Source organism: Bolinopsis microptera, chromosome 7 (genome assembly GCF_026151205.1).
Source record: "Bolinopsis microptera isolate Bmic1 chromosome 7, MBARI_Bmic_1.0, whole genome shotgun sequence".
Lineage (NCBI taxonomy): Eukaryota > Metazoa > Ctenophora > Tentaculata > Lobata > Bolinopsidae > Bolinopsis > Bolinopsis microptera.
Window position 1 is genome coordinate 8,956,307 of NC_087078.1, and position 25,748 is coordinate 8,982,054.

Consider the following 25,748-nt stretch of genomic DNA (forward strand, 5'->3'; position numbering starts at 1 on the left):
TCCTCCTTTTATTTCAGACATTTCCTCAATACTCAATGCCTGGAACCTTCCCTATGATAGACCCCAACGTTGTAAACTACATGTCATTCAACCAACCCTTCGCTGGATATCCCCCAGATTACATGGCACAGAACGGACAACCTCCACAACCTCCAGCTCCACAACAGTATCAACAATTTGGCTTTATAGACTATAATAATAACAATAACAACAATGTTCATGGTAAGAAAAACTATACCAAGCCTAGAAGAAGCGGCAGCAAGCATGACAACTACAAATCAAGAAACTCTGACGGCCATTCTGAAAAAAAGGTTCAGCCATCATCCAACTCAAATAATCTTAATTCTTTGGACATTACCCCTGTGCAGATTGAGATGGGTGATAGTAATACTGGTGAGTATGTCCTGCCTGTTATTGAGAACAATTATGTTCAAGCGACTGCTTCACAAGCTTTGGAGACACCAATTGCAGATGATCTACAAAGCAATGTAACTGAGACAAGTGCCCAGACTTCAATTGAAATTATCTCTGAAGCTAGCAGTATCAGAGAAACATTAGACGCTGATGTCAGCAATGTTTCAGGTAATGCTGATGGAACTTGTGATCTTAAACATGATACAAGTCAGGACTCACTAGCTGTTAACCAGGAGATTGCTGATGCTATCAATGACAAGAGCAGTGTAGAAGATGAAGTTATGACAGAGTCCGAGCAAGTACAGGATGCTAAAGCTGATTGGACTGTTGTTCAAACCACTCCTGATAGTTTTGTACACGTGACTTCTGATGGGTCTGATCATAGTCTAGCTGAAAGTCCAGAACAATCGAATAGAAACTCTGCTCAGGAGCGGAGAGTGTAAATAATGAGCGAACAGAGGGCGACTCGTTGAGTGTTTCTATACAATCTGATATACTAGAGGGGTCGGCAGAGAGCTTGACAGAAAGTGAACCAATCAAAGTTAATAGTGGTTCAGGTTCAGTAGAGCAAGAAAAGAGTGAAGATTTGTCAGAAAATATTCCTGATACCTCCGTGGTTTCAGATGTAAAAGAGATTGCAGATTCCACAGTGGAGGAAGAAGCAACAGAGATCTCTGTAGAGTCGAGTAATGTTATTCAGTCTGATGTCCGTCAAGAACAGGAAGCACCTTCTGCAGGTGAAGTAATTACTGTACCAAAATTTGAGCCTCCAGTTGAGACAAAAGAAGCCACTTCAGAAACCCAAGAACTGTCCTTGTTAGCGCCAAAAGCTGACAGTCCTGAAGAGGAAGATGTTTCTAAAGCTGATGATAAAACTAGTCCTGAAGTGGATACCCCAGAACAAAAGGAACTAGAAGAACAAAACAGTTCTGCAAAAAGTTCTGCATTCCAAGACAATCAAGATACTGTTCTTACCAAGAGTGAGAAGAAACCTGTAGTAAAATCAGAGCAGAAAGAACGTGTCTTGGAAAAAGTACCTCTTAAGAGTACTGATAGCAGTAAATCTGACCAAAAAGAAACTGAAGAAGCACTCAATCACCTTGGTCAGGTTGTTTCAACAGTCCCTGAAAAACCGATAAGAAAGTCCGCTTCTGGATCTAAAAACAGAGGAGTAAAGCTATCATGCAGTTCAGAGATAGTTGACATCGAGGGAAAAGAGGTGGATGTCCTCTCTGAATCCGGACTATCTACCATGTCTTCCAGTTCTGTACAGTCCTCAATGTCTTTACCCCTCAACCCTCTAGCCAGGTCCACATCATGGGCTGATTTAGTTAGGAAGGGTAAGTCAGATAGTCCCGTTCCAGTGGCACCTTATAAGAACCCTTATTCTTCTAAATACCAATCTACTCCTAGCAGATATCTTAATCATCGACAGGCAGGTACCACCTCTAAGTATGGACCTAACTCAAGGAATCAGCCAGCCTTGTCTAAATCCAAGTCATTGCCCAATCAAAGAGGATTACAAACAAACAAAATAGTTAGATCTAAAGAATCTCATGTTAATGAGGATGGATGGTGCATCTCCTCAGGTAAAAGTCGTATTAAAACTATTCCAAACAGCAGCAAGCAAGTGGAACCAAACACCACTGCTGCTAAACCCAGTGACGTAACCAAGTCTTCTGCTATGTCACCTAGGCTCTCTAGAGCCAGTGCAAAGTCTGCAGGAGATTCTTCTTCATCAACAGCAAGGTCAAAAGCCAGTGAAACAAAAGCTAAATCATCGGATGGTGCAGAAAAAACTAAAAGTTCCCGAGGTATCAAACCGAAACCAGCAACTACCCCCTCAACTAAAAACGTGTCTGCTAAAGTCAATTCAAAGCCGTCAGGAACCAAATCAGCCACCTTAACTAGAGCCTCCAGGCCACTTACAGCCTCCTCCAGGGGGGCAGCTGGTAAACAAACCTCCAATAAACGGCTGGTAAAAACCAAGTCTCTTGAAAGTAACACTAAGCTATCTGACAACCTAAAGATACCAGATGCTGGCGACATTCAGAAGGCAATCTCTAAAAGCTCCGAAACTTTAGAAACCCCCTCTGCAAAGGACAAGAAAGATATTAGAGATGACAAAGAAGTTGTCTCAGAGGAAAAAGAATCAGTTATTTCAAGTGCTCCGCAGGAGGATACTCCTGATACAAGCGATCTTTCATCAGATGCTAATGAAGCATCCTCGTCATCCAACGACAAAAGTGAGCCCTTGTCGGTATCTGAAGCAGATGACTCCAGTGCCCTTGTGTTAGAATCAGCTGATGATACTGATGCAGAGAGCTCCAAGATATCATCTGAAAGTAAGTCCATCCAGACTGATGCTTCAGAGCATACTTTTGAGGATCACGTGGAGATATTTGCTGTTCCTGCTTCGTCCATGTATCCCAAAATGGAGGTTTGTTTTCTTATCCTGATAAATTACTTTTACACTCAATGCTTAATGGACTTCACATTGGTGTACTGATAAATCATTAAATGGTAAAATTTTCGTTTTTCAACCAAAAATTTGATGACCAAATTTTAGACGAAATTGTACCAGTAATTCAGCTTAATGTTTTAAAACATTAAGCTGAATTACTGGTACAATTTGGTCTGATTTTCAAGCTTTAACAATTTAATTTGAAGGAAGAAGACAACTGTAACATTTACCGGGTTATGATATCCAAGAGAAAGAGACAGATTAGTGAACAAAGTTCAGTTAGCACAGATACATTGGTCAGTGTACTCTAATTATCTTACCATCTGTACATAATGTTAATACATAATGCTGATTATTTTGGGATCCTTGTTCCTTCAATTATTAATTCAAGTCTCTAGTTTTCCGATTAATGAAAATGTATTAAATGAAACTTTGAGTAAGGAAATGTGATAACCTATTCCGTGTTGTTTGTAACTTTGATTCCTGTGCAGATTTTCGCGTGAGTTGTTAAGTGTAACGTAGTGTTAAGTGTAACGTAGTGTTAAGTGTATATAATAGACATAACAACTTGTAGATAACACTGCGTTATTATGCATTAGAGTTAAGTACAATATGTGTGTACAGAATACAGATCCGTGTAGAGTACAACGATATTGTTGGAATTAGTTGCATGTTAAAATAGAGAGGTGACGTCACAATGTCAGAAGTTTCTGTTACTTGGCCCTGTACCCTGTACCCTGTACCCTGTACCCTGTACCCTGTACCCTGTACCCTGTACCCTGTACCCTGTACCCTGTACCCTGTACCCTGTACCCTGTACCCTGTACCCTGTACCCTGTACCCTGTACCCTGTACCCTGTACCCTGTACACTACACTGTACCCTGTACCCTGTACAGTGTACCCTGTACCCTGTACCCTGTACCCTGTACCCTGTACCCTGTACCCCGTACCCTGTACCCTGTACCCTGTACCCTGTACCCTGTACCCTGTACCCTGTACCCTGTACCCTGTACCCTTTACCCTGTACCCTGTACCCTGTACCCTGTTCCCTGTACCCTGTACCCTGTACCCTGTACATCTACCTAGCACTTACCCTGTAATTACACACAGTACATGTGAACAACACACTAACAGTACATAATCACAGGATGATGAGGACCACAGTTGCTTGTCCCCGGGTCGTTCCCCGGGGAGGTCCCCCAGTAGTCGCTCTTCAGGGGGCGGGCGCTCACCTGGTAAAGCGCCGCAGCTGCACCAGCGCCTCAGCTCCCCCAGCAGGAAGCGCAACACTACTGACGCAGTGCTCAAGAACTACACTGAGCGACTGGTAAGTGCTGACTGGTGACCTGATAAGTTAGTACTGGTATTAGCAGTAGTGTTATACTGGTGTGTATTTTAACGTTTTGGCGGGTAGAAACAGCATTTATTTTGTCCTGAATTTCGAAATATTATAATAGTTAATACCAATAGTGGTTACTAAGTTACAAATACTGGTTACTAGGTTACCAACACTGTTTACTAGGTTACCAATACTGGTTACTAGGTTACCAATACTGGTTACTAGGTTACTAATACTGGTTACTAGGTTACCAATACTGGTTACTAGGTTACCAATACTGGTTACTAGGTTACCAATACTGGTTACTAGGTTACCAATACTGGTTGCTAGGTTACCAATACTGGTTACTAGGTTACCAATACAACTCAGGCTAAAGCTCAAGTGCAACGAGATAAGATCCAGGAGGAGAAGGCTAATAAACTGAAGAAGATAAAGATAAAAGAAGAACAGGTTAGAATCTTATCAGTTAATACTTATTATACTATTATATTATACTACTATGCTATATTACGTAATACTACTATTATTGTATACTACTATTATATAGTGTGTGGGTGCTTCGTTGAATTTACTGTCTTTAGACAGTTAGTAAGTAAGTATCCTGTACGTGTTAAAATTAAGTCACATTAAATGCTGGATCCTGGTAAGCAGGCCTTAGTAGATAACACTCAATTAGTAGTAGTTTGTTAATTGGTTGTTAATTAGTTAATTAGTTGTAGTACTCAACAAGATATTACTTCCCAGTCGGCAGTCACCACCAGTAGTCTATCTAGTTTGCACAGTTTTAATTGGTAGTACCCACCACGCTAATACACGTTAATTACTATTTCAGCAGTCCGAACAGTAGAACTGTTTAATTTACTGTACAATTTACTGTACAATCTACTGTTCTACTGTTCTAAGTTTAGTTAATTGGTAACCACCTCAATACTTCTGTTGCTATTTTAATTGGTTCGTGGGAAATATCTCCACATACTTTAGTGGTATAATTAGTAGTAACTAAGTACCACGTACTTATTAATTACTAGTATTGTATAGGACTATTAGCTTCTCACTTGCTTGCATCAATGGTTCTACGTATTGGCAGTTGATAAAGCTGTGAACGGATATCAATAAGTCTATCCAAAAATCAATTTGATGGTTAGTAAAGAGTATAAAAAAGTGCAAATATCTGGTTTGGAGCTACGTTCTACCGTACTAACTACTAATTAGTTTCTAACTACTAATAGCTTACTAACTAATAATAGGTTACTAACTACTAATTAGTTACTAACTACTAATAAGTGCTACGTCATTATATTTAAATATACACATTACAACTCTTCATTAATAATAGACTAGGTGCTCTTGGAACGCCACTCGTGTTTCTATGGTAACATCAGCCGTTCTCATGGAATGTTGGGAATGTTGCCAGCTATAAATACACATTAACTTTTGAACAATGCCCATAATGATGCCGGGATGATTGTTTCCACAAGCCAAATAAAAAATAATAACCCATCAATAAAATTACGTGATTAGCATTTAGAAGCGAGCCTTCGTCCTTAGACTGACAAACTGTCAAGTGTCATAGCTTGGTCACATAGCCTGGTCAGTGGTCACGTATCAGACTGACATAGCCTGTTCCCATAGCTTGGTCACGTATCAGACTGACATAGCATGTTCACATAGCCTGGCCACGTATAAACGAGGGAATGCAAGACTAACAAACACTAGTAATGTTAGTGTTGGTTTGTAGTTAAGATATTATGACGTCATAGGTATTTGGGGATGTCGGTTACTGTAGCTGTGTGCTTCACACAACGTAAGTCTGCGTTACATTAAGTTGTGGACTTATGGAAAGTTTACAACATCTCATGCGTAATCATAATTGCGACAATTTTAGTGGTTTGGTTTAATGTACAAGAAAGAATTTTAATAATCCTAAAGAAAAACTAAGTAAATAACCGCATAATATCACTATAATTATACGTATACTGTCAAAATGTTACTTATCCGGCAATGAACTCAAGTCTGGATATAATATACTGTAAGTTGATGCAAGGACATATTATATGTATTTAGTGCAGTAGCACTATGTAACTGTGAAGGTTCCTACTGCAAACAGTTGGCAGTAACTGAATATGAAGTGTTGGCAGTGTTCCAATAGTGAATATGTTAAATGTCAACTATATCACGTACTCAGGTTGTAGCTATGAGGAATCTATACTAATAAACTCAATAAATGTGTGTGTCTGTCTGTAATTTACGAACGGTTTAATCAGGAAAACGGAAAGAGATATGGGACTGGTTTTTTCGGTATAGTGCCGAGAAAACTCTGACGAAGCCAAATGATTAAAGTTTGTTTTAAATCGGTCGGTGTTAAGTGGTTTAATTGATCATTTTGTGACTCAAATGTGATATTAAAGTGTCTCACGTACTCTCCCTCTCTCCCACTCTCGCCCCCTCTCCCCTCCTAACAGATTTGCTATATAATTAGGTAATTTGGCAGTCGACCTCAAGATTGCCTATCAAGTATTACTATTAGATTTATGAGGAGCACTCAGAATTAAATTGCGGTCTGTTTGGACTGAGCGAGTTTATACTTTCGCACTGTTTTAACTACGAAAATGTGATGCGTTTTTTCGAATATATTAGACGGGTTTATACTTTTGCATTTCAACTGCGATAGTGAAGTCCCAGCCACAGGTTACACTAGTATGTTAGTAAACCCGAGCCTCGCACCGTATCTGTAAGACGTCTTAAGAACGACAGAAATGATATTATTATATTTTGCAGATGACCGATCTTACTGGAGACAAGCTCATTGTTTTAGCGCATGATTAAGGGGAGATACACCAAAACCGTTTTTGCTCCGAACATCGATTTTATTATATATTATTTTTAAATAGACAAAAAGAATAAGATTGTACACCTTCAAAAATTTTTAAAAATATTCCCTCATCGAGAAAAAAAATATTTTTCTTTTTCGAAAATTTTTAAAATTTGGAGAAGTCTGTCACTGTAATACCGATAGTTCGGCCATTTAAAAAGTTTTTTGGCTAATTTTTTAACTGAACATTACTTACACTCCGAACTAGAAGCCATTGAAAGGATTATATAATTGAACAATTAATGACCAAGTTACAGACCGAACAAGGTCGAAAAAAGAAAAATTGGGATTTTTGCCTACCACCAAAGTTGTACATTTCACCACCCGCCCAGGTCATCAGATATCGCTTCAAAAAGTCTTGTGAGTGTAGTTGATGATCATGGCAAGCTTTTTAGAACCGGATTTCTCTCAATTTTGAGTTTTAAGCTATGCAATGTGGCCTCAAACGACTTAGTAAAATTCACCGTAAAAAAGGGCAAAAAAGGCAGATTTAAGGCTTAAAACGTCTATAACTCAAAAAGTATCAGTTTTTTGAAATAATTTTTACAGGATCGTAATCAGCTTGGTAAGACGAATCTTTTAGTACGACATTTATAATATTCAAAGCCACAAAATTTTTAAACAAATGTGTACAATTTGTACAAAATTTATACAAGGGGGGACCCTTGTGTTCGAGCTAGAAAATTATTTAAGACAATTTGTCTTCTAAAAGCACCTATTTGGTGCTTCTTTTGATTGGTCGGCGTCGACTGTAAGCCTTCCTTGCGGTGGCTTTCACAACGCGTCCCCATTCTCCAACTCCTGCTGCTAGAGAGCGAGACTCCCAAGTTATATACCATAAATATATTATACATAGATATCGACAACAGACTCCGAGAGTCTTGAAGTTCTGTTACCACCGCCCCTGGTGCAACCCCTTACGGGTTAACGATGAGGAGACAGGGACTTCCAGGGTTGGTCATGTTATAGGCATTTTAAGCCTTAAATCTGCCTTTTTTGCCCTTTTTTACGATGAATTTTACTAAGTCGTTTGAGGCCACATTGCATAGCTTAAAACTCAAAATTGAGAGAAATCCGGTTCCAAAAAGCTTGCCATGATCATCAACTACACTCACAAGAACTTTTGAAGCGATATCTGATGACCTGGGCGGGTGGTGAAATGTACAACTTTGGTGGTAGGCAAAAATCCCAATTTTTCTTTTTTCGACCTTGTTCGGTCTGTAACTTGGTCATTAATTGTTCAATTATATAATCCTTTCAATGGCTTCTAGTTCGGAGTGTAAGTAATGTTCAGTTAAAAAATTAGCCAAAAAACTTTTTAAATGGCCGAACTATCGGTATTACAGTGACAGACTTCTCCAAATTTTAAAAATTTTCGAAAAAGAAAAATATTTTTTTTCTCGATGAGGGAATATTTTTAAAAATTTTTGAAGGTGTACAATCTTATTCTTTTTGTCTATTTAAAAATAATATAAAATAAAATCGATGTTCGGAGCAAAAACGGTTTTGGTGTATCTCCCCTTTGTACAGTTGTATAGAGTTTGACATTAAACTTATTGAACGTTAAGTTTAAGAAGTTAGATAAGTTCAAGATAACCCAGGCTCACTCAGTTGACAGCGGCTAACTGAGTATTAGATAAAGTCCAAGAAACTAGAAACTTCTCGACTCTAATATACATTATTAAATTACATCGCCACACCCCAATTAAAATTTAATGATTATCGAAATATATCACTGCGCCCCTTATATTATATTTATAGAATATTAGGTGCGCAATATATATGATCATCAATTTATAACGGTATTTATTACGTGAAGCATTTAATGATATTTGATCGACACAACATCTTTATTTAATCATGGGTATATGACTGTTGACTCATTAGACAGTAAATTGGTGATATTTATTAAACGTTGAATATATAAAACGTCGTTGTTTAAATCTACATCTGGGGTTGTAAGTCCCAGACATCAGAAGAAGTCAAATGTGTGGATGATTCTGCGTCTGAAAAGACTAGAGAATTGAGGTAATTATACTTATAGTTGGTTTGGTCTCAAACACGAAAACTCTTGGTCGAGTACAGTTATTTTAATTACACTGCAATTATTTCAGATAAAGGATCTTCAAGAGCAGCAAGAGAAAGAGCGTTTCGCACGTGCAATTTCACACGCTGAAAAGCTGGCACGTGCTGAACAACTTAGAGATAAAAAGATAGCGGAAGTCAAGAGAAAGGTATGTTTGGCATGTTTTTGTGTATGTTAAACTTACAGAATCTAGAATATCTCGCTATGCTGATTGTTCTATCAGAGTAAATAGTTTTAAGCCCTAAATTACGTAACTGCAGGCGCAAGAAGAGGACCAGAAAGTGAACGAGATAGTTTTTATAAACACGCTGGAAGCACAGAACAGGAAGATGGAGCTACTTTCCAAGGAACAAGTCGCAGAGTCTAAAAGACTAGAGTTGCAGGTCAGACAACAGGTTTGCTATATGACGTCATTTGCTGATCTGTGACGGCATCTGTGGGAATGTGCTGTTTTGCATGGCCTTCTCGATATGTTATGATAAAGTGATATGTGTTGTATCTGTGTTGTGATATGTGTTGTATATAATGTGTTGTATATATTATCTGTGTTGTATCTTGTAACTGGTAAATTTGTGATCTATGTTCAAATTTAAATCAGATTTTTAGAAAACTTCTAACCAATTATTAAAGTAGTAGGCGCATATAATATTAATATCCATTAGGAAGAGCGTAAGAGAAGGTCAGAAGAACTCCAAGCAAAGGAAGATGCAGTTCAAGAAAGAAAGCAAGCGATTGAGGCGGACAGACTGGCAAGAATTGCGCACATTGAAGATAAAATCAAGGAATCTCAAGCTAAAGTACTTAATTTTAGATATACTGTCCATCTTTTTATATGCCTCCTCTCTTACTTCCAGTGTGACTTTAATTGATGTGATGATGTTAGATTCAGTTACATCATATCACTATGTTAATCAGCGTTTTACAGGTGGTCGGTCACACTTTTCATTATTATAGTTCAGTCGGTGTGACGCGCGCTGACATTTTGTCAAGCAAATCTTATATTTCAGCAGCTACTCACGTGCTTTTGAAGCGCGCGCGAAGCCTCAAAATACAAACGCGCCATCGACCGGCATGAGGTCATCAGCATAAACTTTACATTACATAGGACCACCTGATAAGAGTCTATTTTAAGGTTGACCTAAACAAGCTAGGGATGGAAACAGCGGCTAAGGAGGCTGCCAAAGAGAGAGCCTTTGAGCGAGAAGTAACTATCGAACTGGTGAAGAGTGATAGGAATAACAACGACAGAAACAGCAGTACTGACAACAAACCTAGTAAAACCAAAGTTAGTAACGGTTTTCTCATTTAGTTGTTAATGTAACTAACCATTACTTATTCGTAGGGCCGTCTCTGCAATACTGAATATTTTCACAATTAGCCAATCTTCGAGCATTTCCCCCAACTTTTTATAAATGTGTTCCCCAGAATCGAAAGGAGACGTCCAAGTTAAAAGAAATGCAGCAGAAAGCAGCTATGTTGTGCCAGCACGTGTCCTCGGAATACCTCCCAACTCACACCCTATATCAACCTCCTAAATGGTGCTCAAAGTGTAATATCAAGATCGTATCTGAGGCTGTTCTCATGTCTCACATGATAAAACGCCATCAGAAGTCCAGTCAAGATGAGGTAGGATTTAATTTGTAATATTTTGATGTAGATTTATTAGGTTTAGCTCTTTTCGATCCTTACTTTTCTATGTTAACAAAACGGTATGCACGAACCTACATTTTGTGTAGTACATTAGACTACATCAGTGTCGTCAGATATCGTGTTAGTGTACCTACAATACAAAAACCACAGATAATTAAACGTTTAATAACTCTGTTGACATATAGTTATGTGTCGCTGTTAAAGTTAACACAGCAGTAGTCAGGGACTACACACTATTATAACGTGTACATGTTACTTTACTACTCTACTCTGCAAAATCTGCATATCATACGCTAAAGTTACAACTGAAGACAAATATTATGAATGTCTCAAGCTACATTACTAATAACTGCTTACGCGTGCATGCTACAATTTTATCAAATTATTCGTTCATAGAAATAAGTTAGTGAAATTTACATTTCCAGGCTGAGGTTGAAAGCCAGCACATAGTTGACTACACAGATGAACTGTGTCCAATGGCACAGGATGTCATCAACCGACAGAAGATGTTGAGGAAGCGGTCTAAGAAAGTTAAAACTAGAATAACCAACAAGTAAGTTAAAACCAGAATAACCAACAAGTAAGTTAAAACTAGAATAACCAACAAGTAAGTTAAAACCAGGATAACCAACAAGTAAATTAAAACTAGAATAACCAACAAGTAAGTAACGAGATTTGTGCTTACACAACAGCTGATTACAGTCTCACTCTTCAATAGCTCATTGATGAATTGTCAGACTTGCATAAAATTGTACTTATCACCCTATGTCTGAGGTTTCATAATGGAACTTTAGGACATTATTCAAAGTACTCTTTGCAGGATTTCTGAGTTACCCACAGTAAAGCTTCTAGAGCCCCCTAAAGACTGTCCCAACAAGAACAGACTCTACAAATGCATTAAAGCCATGAAGAACCAGAAAACTCAGGAGAAGGGACTGGGAGATTTGAGTAGAACCGTCCTCACTAAAACAGACATTAATCATCTCATAGATAAAGGTAATTATACTAATTATTATATGATTATACTAATTGTCAAGTTATCAACTTTATTTTATAGCTCAACTATTTATGTTGAGTCTAGCTGGTCTGTTAGATGTTTATGTTAGAGCTACGTTTGAAATTGAGACTAAGACACAAGATCAAGTTTAATACGTCTAAAAATATATTGAGTTTAACATACATAATTGGTGATGATGATATGTTCCTGAAAGAAAGAGCCTCTCTGGAATAAAGTTAAATTTGTAATTATAGAATAGAGGAAAAACTATACAATCGATACAATCCACGTGATATAAATGAGACATATTAGAATTAATAATAATATCCCTGGTACCAGCCAAGCAACAGGTTTTGTTTATACAGAGGTTTCCGGATTGCTGGCGTTGGTGATCGCAATCTCGTGATTAACAACGTTAGAAATCTGAAGTACAAGGAAGCTAGCTTCCTTTTCTTTCAACTTATCCTCAGCCTCTCTAAGATTTTGATCCCTCAATTCTTCGAGTAGCTCGTCTTTTGGGTCCTCCTCTTCTATTTCCATGATCAGATCAATTATCTCTGAAACCTTGAATTCGCTGTTCTTTATCTCTTTCAATACTTTGTTTGTATCCATGTTAATAACTGATCGAGGCAAGAGTTTTTTATCGACTAGGAGTCCAAAAATCTGGTTCGCTCGATCCACAAGTCCGTCGAAAGCGGCGAAATCTTTTTCGTCAACCATCTCTTCCAGATCTATCCGAATAACTTTGAGCAGCTCCACATTTCCATTCAACATCATAGACTTATCAAGGTTTGAAACCCTCAATGTACCACACTGGCCTTGGAGTTGTCCCACATCAAATGTTCTCTCAAACAAGTCCTCACTCCCAATATCATGTTCTTCAGGACTACTAGGAGATTGTAGTTTGTTGAAATCAAACGACTGTTTCAGGCTCATGCAACTACCCTGGTAACACCCTGCCACCCCACCGCTCTCATTATTACTGTCACCAAACCAGCCCCTTATCTCCTTCACATCACTTATCATGCACCTTAAACCACCTGTTCTCCTCGCTTTACGAGGTGGGTCAGGGGCAAGTATCCGTGTTGAGGCTTCAGGAGGAGTAAGCAGAGGTTTGATATCGTAACTAGGGGAGGTGGGGGGAGTGTTTAGGGTGAAGTCGAGGGAGGGAAAAGTAGAAACTTCGCTTGTCAGGGAGATTTCACAGAGTGGAGTGTCTCGTGATGACGTCACTTTATCAGGGCTGCTTTTGAGAATATCGTCCTCAGTACTGACTGTTAGGTTTGAGGACCTTGGGGTGTGATACGAGTCTGAGTCGTTTGAAACACTCAAGTTTTTACCGAGACGTCTAGGAGCAGCACCACCCGTAGCAGCAGAATCTGGTTTGCTCCTGGCTGTTCTCTCCAGATGAAGAGATCGTAACAGAGAGTTAGTGGACTCTAAATCACTTACATCTGAGGTCTGAGGAGTGGAAGTGACGACGTTGTTGAATTGTGGGATCCTGACGTCATTTGCAATTGGAGAGGGGTGGATCCTGGAAGTGTGCTTGATCATCTCGCCATTAAATATCCTCCTTAGATCCTCCATCAGGTCCCGTTTAAAACAGCCCAAGTCCTGTGTTTAATTAGTAGTGGGGACAACTTCTGACAAAACAAACGAGTTGAGAAAGTGGAAATGTGATCTAGTTAAGTGTTAATTATAGCGACGTGCAATGGATTTGGCAGTCAATTTATTAGCAATTTTATCACGATTTATTGATATTGATTTTAATTTGTGATAAATGTCGCTGTAGGCAATTCATTTTTCCGGCTAAATGATTATCATTCACTATCTAATGTTTCAGGGGTGGTCGAACAGCTGTGCACGATGTTACCGGAGCGACAACACCTTGCTTCTTTATCAAAACTTCTTTTGCAATCCTCACTTTTATCTAGCACAGGTATATAAACATGGTAAAAGTTACTATCTTATCTCTTTGCTTGTACATAATAGACTTTTTTCTCCAACTAGTTACAGTGAAACCCCGATTAAGCGCGGAGTTTGGGGGAAAGGCAAAAGCCGCGGTAAATAGATAGATCCGCGGTAAATAGATAGATCCGCGGTAAATCGGGGCGCAGAAAATCAGGGTTTTACTGGAGTTATAAAGTAATAACCGACAATCCCCCTTTCTGCAGGAAGTCAGATCTGTGTAAGATCTTTACCAGATATAGTTGACTGTCTGCACGCCCACGCTAGCGTAACCACTCCTGCTGTTTACTCAGATCTACTTAAACTTACCTCCACTCTCATTAGAACCCTTACTCCTTGTGAGTTTTAGCTGTTATAAACGGACATAATTATATGTAATTTCATAATTACCTGTAGTTACATAATTATGTGTAATTATCTGGTACCTCTACATTCATCAGGACCCGGGGTTTAGTGGACGGGAACAGTAGATTCATTTGCATCTTTTCTTTTCGTTTAACCCTTCGTTCTCAAAGTTGGTATTATTGAAGTAACCTCTTATTATTGAAGTAACCTCTTATTATTGAAGTAACCTCTTATTATTGAAGTAACCTCTTATTATTGAAGTAACCTCTGTTCAGGTGATAGTTTAACTAGTGATCTGATAAGCTACATTGTCTCTAAAGAGATAATAGAACAGATACAGAGGACCTGTACGGATACTTACAACTACCAGTTGAAAGGTGAGTAGTTTACCGCAAAAGTGGGTAGTTTACCGCAAACCTTAGTTTTATTATTGTTTCATGATACGTATATTACTCACATAACCGTACTGTTACTGTCACCAAGATGTAAATCAGATCTAATTGAGACGCCGTTCGATCTAATTTCTCGTTTGATCTAATTTCTCGTTCGATCTAATTTCTCGTTCGATCTAATTTCTCGTTCGATCTAATTTCTCGTTCGATCTAATTTCTCGTTCGATCTAATTTCTCGTTCGATCTGATTTACATCTTGGTGCTTGTGTGAGAAATATTGGAATAAACTCAACTCGTCATGATAGTTAACACTTCACTAAGTTGGATACGTTTCTTTTTGTCTGTTTTTCTCACAATTTTAGGAAATTCTAAAGATTTTAAATTTCAGATGATAACGGATGTTCGGTGTTGCTGAGTTCACTGCAACTACTTTCTGCTTGTTGTATTGCCATGACAACCCCTAATGCTGCTATCTCAATCTCCCCCACTAAGAACGACCCTTCACAGCTTGTAGATTCTCTCGTGAGTATACAATATACATCTCATCATATTAGAATGTATTAAAGTCAAATGTATTCAAGCTTTGTGCGTTCACAACACAATATATGATAAATAGCCCAACCTAGCTGCTCATTCGAAGTGAATTTCTAATTCTTGGATTAACGCGACATGAATTCCTCGAAATATTTTATATAAAAATGGAACAAATCACAAAGAACACCCACAATGTCACTAAGTTAGTGACACTTACTATTCAGGTGTTCACAAAAGCATGTAACATAGTGACACTACTGTACGGCGTGCTGTTGTACGAAGGACCGCGCCGCGCACCGCCCCCCCTCTCTGACATGAAGCGCTGTGTAGTTAAACAGTGTCTGGGAACTCTGCTGGATATATCCCGCTTCTCTCTTCACACTCTGCAGGTTTGTGAGGGTAATACTTGGGTAATGGTTAAGTTTACAGGTCCTGCCTTGTGATTTAGAAACTTTGATTGTAAGTCATTAGAATCTAATGACATTAGACTCCCTGACCTGCCATCTTGACCCCCCCCCCCTAGTTTTACCATGGTAACCCCTTCCCCCTCTCAGACAGTTATGGACAGTGAAGGAATGTCCCTAGAGCTCCGCCACGTGTGCAGTTTCGTGCTGTCCTGCGCTTCTCACCACACCTACACTGATATACTGGACCTGTGTGTGCAACTCATAGGATTCGTAGTCTTCTCTCACCCCTCTAACCAGGTATACTGTTTTAAAACACATTTAGGTGGAACATATTTACATATGTTGTTTATCCCTATATGAAACAGTGTGGTTAATTTCAATTTTGCCGTCTCTTGGCTCTGTACGAATTATCAGTATTATCACAACTTAGTAGTAACTAAGTATCATAACTAAGTAGTAACTATGTAATAACTAAGTATTATAACTAAGTAGTAACTACTACTCTCTCAGGCGCTATTACAAAATGGACCCTCGCCCTCAATTTTACAGCTCCTCTCTTCTCTTCCCTTCTCCTACTTCTCAGATATCAGGTACCTACACTCTACACCCATAAACCTACAATTAATAAATATCCCAAATATCAGTTCCGGAATGTGAACATTCCAGCTCTGGATGTAGAACTCTTCAAACAGTTGACATGTTTTGTTGTCATGACAACAGTGTTTTGTATCATATTGCGGACAAAAAGTTTTGGAATTTTCAAGAAACCTAACGTTAGATATTGCAGACTTCCTTTATTCTTTCAATACTATTAAATTTAGCAACTACTTAGTTTAGTTACGTGAACTGTAAAAATACTAATTTACGTAACTCCTCAGGTCAATGAATCTTTTGTTTCCAAGTCTCATATCAGCGTGTCACGACTGTCCTTCTAATTTGGCAATTCTCCAACTGAAAGTTAACAAAGTTATGCTCATATCGTATCTTAAGGTGAGATATTATTATTTCAATTATCTTTTTACATGTTGAGCAATGAGCCCGGTTTGGTGATTGTGCATAAAAGCAATTAAATAAACTATATGACTGCAACTGTTAATTTATTATTATTTATATTAACTACTTAAATAGATTATATTATTATGTTTAACAATTGACCAATTTCTCAGGAACAACTAAAGAGTTCCAAAGAAAAACACATAAACTTCTACCCTCGCTCCGTCTTCCAACAAGCACTCAAATTCCTAGAAACACCAGACGTTGAAGTCACGTGACGACCTCGTGAAATTACGTGGTTATCGTCATGACAACGCCACGTCACAACACCACGTCACGTGAGAATCGTCATAGCAACGCTATTCTGCAGGTTTGATGGAACATCTCATTGTATACTGATGGAGCCCGGACTATAGAACTCACTGAGCAGGGCTAGGTTTTGTGGGGACTAACCACAATGCAAATATGTTAACCACAATGTGTTTAACACAATGTGTTTATCACAATGTGATTAACCACATTGGTTAAACACAATGTGTTTATCACAATGTGATTAACCACATTGGTTAAACACAATGTGTCAACCACAATGTGATAACCACAATGTGTTAACCACAATGTATTAACCACAATGTGTTAACCACAATGTGTTAACCACAATGTGTTAACCACAATGTGTAGACCTTAGTCTATAATTAACTGACGAGCTTAGATTTGGACAATAATGCTACAATTTGCTTTAGGATAGGTGCTAATTATTGACCAGTTGTCACTGAAGTGATTTGGATGTTAGGTACCAAAGTAACACAACTTATTTAGGGTATGAGAGACTGAAAGTTTGATCACCTAATAATGTAAAACATTTCGAAATTGCTGCACGATTATTTGATTACCTGAACTCTGATTAGAAAACTAGTGAAATTACTTAAAACTTGGTACTTGGTGTGTAAATAATTGATATAATAAGAAACACACGCGATTTCTTGTCGCTCTGCATGTTCAGTGGTAAATGTGAAAATAGATAAAATGTTGATAACTTATAATAATATTTATTTATTTTGTACGATTGCTATGGTAATAGGTGCTATGTATCTTTAATACGTATTTGTAACTAAATTGAATTCGGTTATCGCAATTTGCTAAGTTCGTTTCTTACTTTTTTGATTAGATTAATAATCGGGGTGTGATAAAACTTGATATAACCAAGAACAATTATAAGTACATACTAACAAAGCATATTAATTAATTAATTATTTCATTAATTAATTAATACTAACAAAGCAATGCATATATTAATTTTTAACGGTTAAAATAACAGTACCGTTTCACCTCTCGTTAGAGAAATACAAATTTCTTTAAAATTATTTTCTTAATAATAGTTTTCTTATTAAACTACATTTCACTTTTGAAACAATCCATCATGAATTGATAAAATCGTGCAACATTTTTCAACAAAAGAATCTCCAAAAAAACCCCGGAAATCTAATCACTTAAAGTCCTCATAAACAGATAACATTGCTTTTATCATTTTTATCACTTTTCTTCATATTCACCGAGCTCTGTTATGAATTCAGTAAAATATTAAATATAAGACCATACTTTTTAAAGCTAAATATCTAATTTTGAGTATTATACAGTTAGTAAGTGGTTTAAAAATAAGGGCGTGCCGAGATGGGAATATGATTGCTGATCAAAAGTTATAGTAGTAGTAGTAGCGTCAGATCAGAGGTTTCAAAGTTCTACAAGTTTTCAAACCACAGGTTGTTTTTACTTGAAATTGAGTGTTAAATTTAAGTCAAACGAATATTGAGTCAGGGCCCTGGCAACTGCTCCTGCTAAAACTTACTTAAAACTTGCTTTAAGTAAAACTAAAAAAACTAAATGTTGGCTAATCTATGTGACATTGTGAGAAAGTTCACTATTCGGGTGGCTACCGGACAACTGAACCCAATTTAGACAATTTATACCTTAACTCTTACCCTAACCCTAACCCTAACCCTAACCCTAACCCTAACCCTAACCCTAACCCTAACCCTAACCCTAACCCTAACCCTAACCCTAACCAATTAAGCTGATTGGTTAGTGGGAACTAGGTTCAGTTGTCTTGTCGGTCAACCATTCGGGCTGGTACATGTGAGTTGTGTTACCATGGTATGTGTAACCATGGTAACGTTGTGTAACCATGGTAACGTGATACACTATTCGGATAAAGGTGTGGGTTTCAGTCTGTCCAGACCACGGTCTATGCTCTGAAGTCGCTTATCCAGGGAGGCGATGGTTAGCTTGAGCGCTTCCAACTTATCAACTATTAGTTGAACCTGTAATCAAATTGTTACGAATCATTTCATCAATCTGTAGTATCACCTTAGTTGGAAAATCAAAGTAATTTCTACAAAATGGCTATGTGTATTTTGTAAAATGGCTTACGGAGATGGGGTCTAGAGATGGCTCACGGAATATGTGAACGATCCCTTAAGTAGCATAATATGTGAGTCATAAATTAAGATAATAGACATTACCATTATAATTTGACTTTTTTTAAAATTTCTTTAATCGTTTAATCCGTTTAATTAGGGTGTAACTTACTTACCAAGATGAGTAAGTTATCTGTAAGTTACACCATCAGTCCATAACTATATAAATAACCGGAGAAACACGAGTTTTTAAATTGACAATCCCACAAAAAAGGGCAAAGCTTTCCTCTTAATTGTGCGAGCATAATATCCTCCTTGCTGTACACGCAGATGGGAATGAATTAAATGACTAGTTTACCCATCTTATTGCTCATTTCACCCAAATTACCAGTCCAATTAGCACCAATTAGCACCTGTCCAGCGCTGAACAAGACAGTGACCCTGGGAATTGTGTTCGAAATAATGGAGCAGCAGCAGCAACTGCAGACGGTTAATTTCCAGTGTTGCTTTGATACCATTAACCTTGGTGAGTGGTGACCATGTGACCATGGTAACCGACTGACATCGCCAGTAAATGGTTCAGATCGGTGTAACGTTTATCTACTATTTCTTCCCACGATTATCTTGACTTTATAGAACAATGGGTAATGAAGATCAAGCCAACTATTCCTTGATGACATGGTTGATAGCTTTTAAAATAGTATGGGGAGATTGTTTTCGGAGATTGTCCCGGGAATTTTGTCATGAAAGAACCGCACCTGCTAGCAGTACAATTCCTGGACTCACTTACAAAGCAAAGTTCGTTAAAATACGTTTTGTAGGAATACATAAAATAAATGAGGACACTATTAATTAAACCCAGTGTAGTTCTAATTAACTAATTAACTAATTAACTAATTACCTGTTCAGGGTCTGCCCCCTCTAGACAGTGCAAATCGTCGATAATCTCTGGAAATGAAGGAATATCACCGGGCTTTATCTTCTGTATAGTTAACGTTAATGCACTGTGGGAGGAATTACTGGTTAGACTCGTTATTTTATAATCGGTAGAGGTTTATCATATTTATATTGGTGTGAGTTCAAAAAAGTCAGACGAATAAGCAAAATTATCTGGGGACCCCAGACTTCATACACACCAGGGACAAAAGGAAATCGCGGCATGTACGAAATTTTATGTATAGTTTAATGTATAGTCTGTTAAAAATCGCGGTATCGCGAAATTGGGCCAAAATAATCGCGAAATCCTTTTGTCCCTGATACATACATAAGGGGTCGTTCACATATTACATAATCCCCCTCCCCCCTCCGTAATCAGTTTTACACATAGCTATTGTGTCAAAATTACACTAGCGTAATCATTTAGAAACCCCCTCCCCCTCGGCTGATTACGTAATATGTGAACACACGATTGAAGATATGGCGGGATGACACCGCCCAGTAACATATTCTGTCATACAATAATCTTACTGTCCTACAAGTACAATTATCTTACTGTCCTACAATTATCCTATAAAAACCTGTACTGGAGAAGAGTTCCGTTTTCAACTTTCCCGTTCTTAATACAAATACTACTGTCCCGTTTTAGTCGACCACGCCCTTTTGCATTGTTTACTGTCGTACTCTGCCGCGCCGTGGCCGTACTCTGTCGCTTAGATGCTACTGAATACCTGCACGTGTAAATCACGTGTTAGGGCCCTGGCAACTGCCCCTGGTAATCTTATGGTGTAGTGTACACTTCAGTTTTACTTGTGCTTCTGTAATGATACCAAATACATACAGTGAGCTGGACGATAATTGATGTAATCCAAAATAATTGAGTATTAATTATTTTACCGATGCAATCGATCTTGAATTATGTAAGTTAATAATTTACCAGCGATACACACACCAGTCTGGCAACTACTCCTCCTCAGAACAGTTTAAATTGTCTCGAAATTTCCACCGTGTGAACAAATATATAATACGAAATCTAAATGTAAAATTTATAGATAATTAGGTTTAGGCTTAGCTGGCGACAATCACTGGTGCGTTCTCAGGGGAAAGTGTGGCAAATGAACGGTCCGTTCAAAGAGCGCACTTTTAACAGGCCCTGACCTAAAGTCACACAGAATCAGCCTGGTGGGATGGGTTAGCGAGTCGACAAGTTGTCATAATTATAACTAATTATAACTAATTAGCATAATTAACAGGTACCTATCGTTGCGTGGAGCGTAGCAGGTTGGTTCATCTCCATTCTCCAAGTAGTCCTCTTCTTCATCTAGAACATCTGCGAAATTCTCCTCCGGTTCTTCCGGCTTCGTCGACCATGGGAAACTGCGGGTTATTAGCAGATTAATTAAATAGTTAATTGATTATCAGAACATACAGAAGAATTTCTCGAATATGATGTGACCTGGATTTTAGGGTGGGTTATAGTAGGAATAAGAAGGATAAATGAATAAATAATCTTACAGTTTTTATAAGCTAAAATTTTGGGGATTTTATGTGTGCATAAAGAGAAAATCATTGGCATCATAAAAAGAATGCAATCAGTATAAGAGACGTAAAGATGCATAAAGAGTAAAGAAGGAAGGAATATTGCCCAATGCCCTTCTACCTCAGAAATAGTGGATGATTGAAATCTTTTCCGGAAATTTAAGTCGAGAAAGGGAATCGTATCAACTAAATAAATCAGCTATTTCTATAGCTTTACTCGACTAACTGAGGAGAGGAGTATAGGAGGAGTGGAGGAAACAATGACCAAATAATTATTAGTTAAAATATTTCCTTGTGTTTGAAGACTAACAGCATCCTCCACCTACCTTCTAGTAATGACTTGCAACATTTATTATTTCACTACTCACCTAAACAATCCGGTTCTCTGAGCGAACAAATTGCAACAATTCAGGCTCATAAAACTTATTTTTATCTAAAAAGCACGACCAGAGCTTAGTGGAGCAGTCGGGCAATTTCAAAGTTTAAACTGGCACGCTGACATATTGATTCAAATCAAACTACAGAGTCGATTCAAGCTGTCCAAGCTGTCGGTTTCTCACATAATTTAGTTGAATTTAGTTGTCAAGCACCTGTATTGTATTCATCCCATGTTTAATTCGATACTGCTGAAGTTCAAGATAATTCATTCCGAGTGAGTGCATCATTTACATTCGTCGCGAGTATTGTTTCTGTGACAACGCAAGCGCTGTTTCCATGGCTGAGGGTTAATGTGCTTGTCAGTTTTGCCGATCATTCGCATGTCGAACGTTTTGTACCGCACGTATCGCAAACACAATTGAAATAACTTCGCAGGTTTTGGTTTGAAACAATCTAAATAGATTATTAGTCGCCCGCACAACATGCTAATAAATAACTCAGTGCAATTGGAATGTATCTATTTTAACAACCCTGTAGAGAATGCTGATACCCAAGATGTCGCTAAATTTAAGAAAAGGACAATCAGGATAACACGTGATGCCCTTATAAGGACAATCAGGATAACACGTGATGCCCTTATAAGGACAATCGGGATAACACGTGATTCCCTTAAAACTTTAAAAGGACAATCAGGAGAGATCAGGACAATAAGATAAACATTGTACTTACCGATTAACTGCACTTTGATAAACAGCTAAATAGCAACACTCACTGCCACCCATCTAGCAGATATTATAATGTGCATTGTGCATAATATATGTGCATATAATAATAATACAGGATTTCAAAATGTAATTAATACATAGTTTACTATACAGCTTGGCAGTATTTTGTTCATTATAATTCCATGAATTGTTTGAACTAGAACACGATGTTCCCGTTATATGATTCTATATATTATTGTATCAAAAACACGTGTAACTGATCCATCGACTGAATACCAACTGAACTTGAATAACAATTTACTATCAGACCCTTAAAAGCTCAGAACCTTTAAGAAGCCACAAAAGTTAATACCACCTACAGCTGTTGTAATTTTGTAAGTGTGACAATATAATTATAACAAAGGTACGAATAACTGATCAGAACACTATTTATGTCTGACCTTCCAGTCACCGGCTAATTAAATATTATATTATTAATTATGTTATTATTTTTATTATAATTAAATATTATCTTTACCTTGTATGTGTACTGCGGGTGTAAACATTTAACACTTAATGGGTGATTGAACCAACAACAGCTGTTCTTTAGCTGGCCCTGAACGACTATTCGAAACCCTAACCATCTAATCTGATCCCAACCCTAAAGGGTCGTTCACATATTACGTAATCAGCTGGGGGGGGGGGGGGGGGGGGTTTCCGAATGATTACGCTAGTGTAATTTTGACACGATAGCTAGGTGTAAAACTGATTACGGGGGAGGGGGGGGGGGGGGGGGTAAAAATGTTCCAACAAATTATTACGTAATATGTGAACGACCCCTAAACCAATCCCTATAGCAAAAGCATATATGCTGAAACCCTAACCCTAACGAGAAATTAGACCAACTTCCTTATACGATCATGTCACGTGATCGAGACAGTTTTTCGCCAATATTGAATATCTCGCCAGGGGAGCATTTTAACCCTATGTCATGGGGGGGGGGGGGGGGGGGGGGGGGTGGGTGATTCGGAATCAGCGTCCGAAAATACATGAAGTTGGTTTCAACTGTCAGGGGCCCTTTTAGAAAAATCTCGATGATCGAATGTAGAGTGATTTAGCACGCTCGTCCAGTTTTAAAGCCTGAAAACAACTAAATAAAATTCAAACAAGCACTACTTTCAAGAGATAAGGGATAAAATATCTTCAAAAGTCACATTTCTGGCAGTGGTCGTTTAGCAGTGGACGGTTGCAGCCGAGAATACTATACAAATTAATAATGAAGAATTCTTGTAAACAGTCTGCAACAGATTAATGTTCTTGTTGGCTGGATTTATTTAAAATCTCTTGTCTCTTGCCTGTAACTTGTACTCTATAAACATTAAACAAGAAGAATTAGGAAAGTTTGAAACTCCTCAAATATAATTTATTTTTGCTTTATATTCTGTTGTGACACTGACCAGGAGCAAAAACTATGACTTACGTATTCAGTGTCCGCACATACTTAAACAGTTACATGACAATACTATTACTAATAGAACACGGAACCTCTTGAATTTAATGAATTATATATACAGTTCAAAATGCAATCTTGTAATATGGTAGTTACCTAATTATATTATACGAGTATCTTGCCTAAGTTTTATATCTACAATCTACATATTATTCAAGCTAATATAATGGTATATGTTTAGTTATGCATTATAGTACGAAGATGTTCGTATGTTGCACGTGGTAAACTTGCAGTTCGTATATTGCATGTGGTAAACCTGAAGTTCGTATATTGCACGTGGTAAACTTGCAGTTCGTATGTTGCACGTGGTAAACTTGCAGTTTGTATATTGCACGTGGTAAACTTGCAGTTCGTATGTTGCACGTGGTAAACTTGCAGTTCGTATGTTGCACGTGGTAAACTTGCAGTTCGAATATTGCACGTGGTAAACTTGCAGTTCGTATATTGCACGTGGTAAACCTGAAGTTCGTATATTGCACGTGGTAAACTTGCAGTTCGTATATTGCACGTGGTAAACTTGCAGTTCGTATGTTGCACGTGGTAAACTTGCAGTTCGAATATTGCACGTGGTAAACTTACAGTTCGTATATTGCACGTGGCAAACTTGCAGTTCGTATATTGCACGTGGTAAACCTGAAGTTCGTATATAATTGCACTTGGTAAAGCTGAAGTTCGTATTATATTGCATGTGGTAAACCTGCAGTTCGTATATTGCACGTGGTAAAAGTTCGTATGTTGCACGTGCATTCAGATCACACCCCTCACGTGAATTTCCAAACACACTAAAATTCAAGCTCCGGCAAAAGCAACATTTCTTGAGTAACCTAAATATCGCAGTGGGTCCATATTTTCACAACGTTTAATTATTCTGTTAGAAAACTGACAAATTAAAATTGAAACATACCATATTCTAGCAGCACGTACACATTACTTACACGAGCAAAGTTTGTGCACGTGCAAAAGGTACATTAACTGACCTGAAATCGAAGGAGGATGTACTAAGTGTAGTTTGTCTGCTCTGTCTGCTGAGCCTGCTGCTTCTACTGTTAGGCCGAGAGTCTGATATGCTAAAGAGCTCCTCCGCTTCTGATATAAACCTGTCTGAAACACGTGATGCCCATATAAGGATATGTTAAGGATATAAACCTGTCTTGGAAACTCCACGTTAATTTCATTGTCTGATCTTTTCAACTATACAAAATAACGAACAAATTAAAATTTAGAACAATTGCTTTTAAAACACATTGTACCTGAAATGTTTACATCAAAAATCAAGAACCGTGCACCCTAGATAGTTATAGGTACACCACAGTAAAGACGTCTACCTTTAAAACTAGCTAAAGAATCTAGGAAATTAGGCGACTCTCCTCGATCTTCTGTCAGGTCACTGGAGTTCACCATTATCTACAGCGCGCCGTGTGAGGGTTCCTATCTTGTGTTGCATTTTAAACGGTCAGTCTACCAGTTCATCTCCTCCTAATCGTAGAGAGTGTGTCTTTAGATTGTAGCGTCAGTGTATTAACATACACTCTCGCTACGATCTAAACACAAATCACTGTAAACGTTTCTAAATTATAAAAACGTTTATTGTGATTTATGTAATATTCGCAGGGCTTTAAGAGTGAGAATAACACGTGATGCCCATATAAGGATATGTATTTAATAATTTTTGGGACACTAGTGTGCGTGAGTTGGTGGCGGTTAGTATCTTTCAAGCTAGCAATCACTTGATCAGTGTACATCCGCAATCAAAAGATACTGCAAAGTACAAAAGATACTACAAAACTTTAGTCTTAATCCCTAGT

At 38.0% G+C, this 25,748-nt stretch overlaps 2 protein-coding genes across 3 annotated transcripts; one reads left to right on the forward strand and one right to left on the reverse strand.

Annotated features, from left to right (window-relative positions):
• The first annotated feature begins 445 nt into the window (after positions 1–445).
• Positions 446–17,831, forward strand: LOC134817727 (S phase cyclin A-associated protein in the endoplasmic reticulum-like). Of its 2 annotated transcripts, none has more exons than XM_063826972.1 (20): positions 446–2,854; positions 3,085–3,174; positions 4,027–4,206; positions 4,588–4,668; positions 9,205–9,324; positions 9,437–9,559; positions 9,839–9,973; positions 10,309–10,461; positions 10,602–10,802; positions 11,252–11,379; positions 11,647–11,822; positions 13,667–13,762; positions 13,998–14,129; positions 14,412–14,513; positions 14,917–15,050; positions 15,287–15,451; positions 15,617–15,766; positions 15,980–16,059; positions 16,348–16,459; positions 16,636–17,831. In XM_063826972.1, the coding sequence occupies exons 1-20, from the start codon at positions 1,667–1,669 to the stop codon at positions 16,738–16,740; spliced, it is 3,651 nt and encodes a 1,216-aa protein (XP_063683042.1). In that variant the 5' UTR covers positions 446–1,666; the 3' UTR covers positions 16,741–17,831. The 2 variants fall into 2 exon arrangements, with proteins under 2 accessions (XP_063683042.1, XP_063683041.1); XM_063826971.1 differs by having other exon boundaries at positions 502–2,854; positions 9,437–9,571.
• A 642-nt stretch (positions 17,832–18,473) lies between these two features.
• On the reverse strand, positions 18,474–25,415 carry LOC134817728 (uncharacterized). Its single transcript, XM_063826973.1, has 6 exons — positions 25,269–25,415; positions 24,921–25,044; positions 21,070–21,189; positions 20,394–20,543; positions 19,778–19,880; positions 18,474–18,780 (listed from the first exon to the last, which is right to left on the reverse strand). Exons 1-6 carry the CDS (start codon positions 25,342–25,344, stop codon positions 18,661–18,663), a joined length of 693 nt encoding a protein of 230 aa, XP_063683043.1. The 5' UTR covers positions 25,345–25,415; the 3' UTR covers positions 18,474–18,660.
• Between the last annotated feature and the right edge of the window lie 333 nt (positions 25,416–25,748).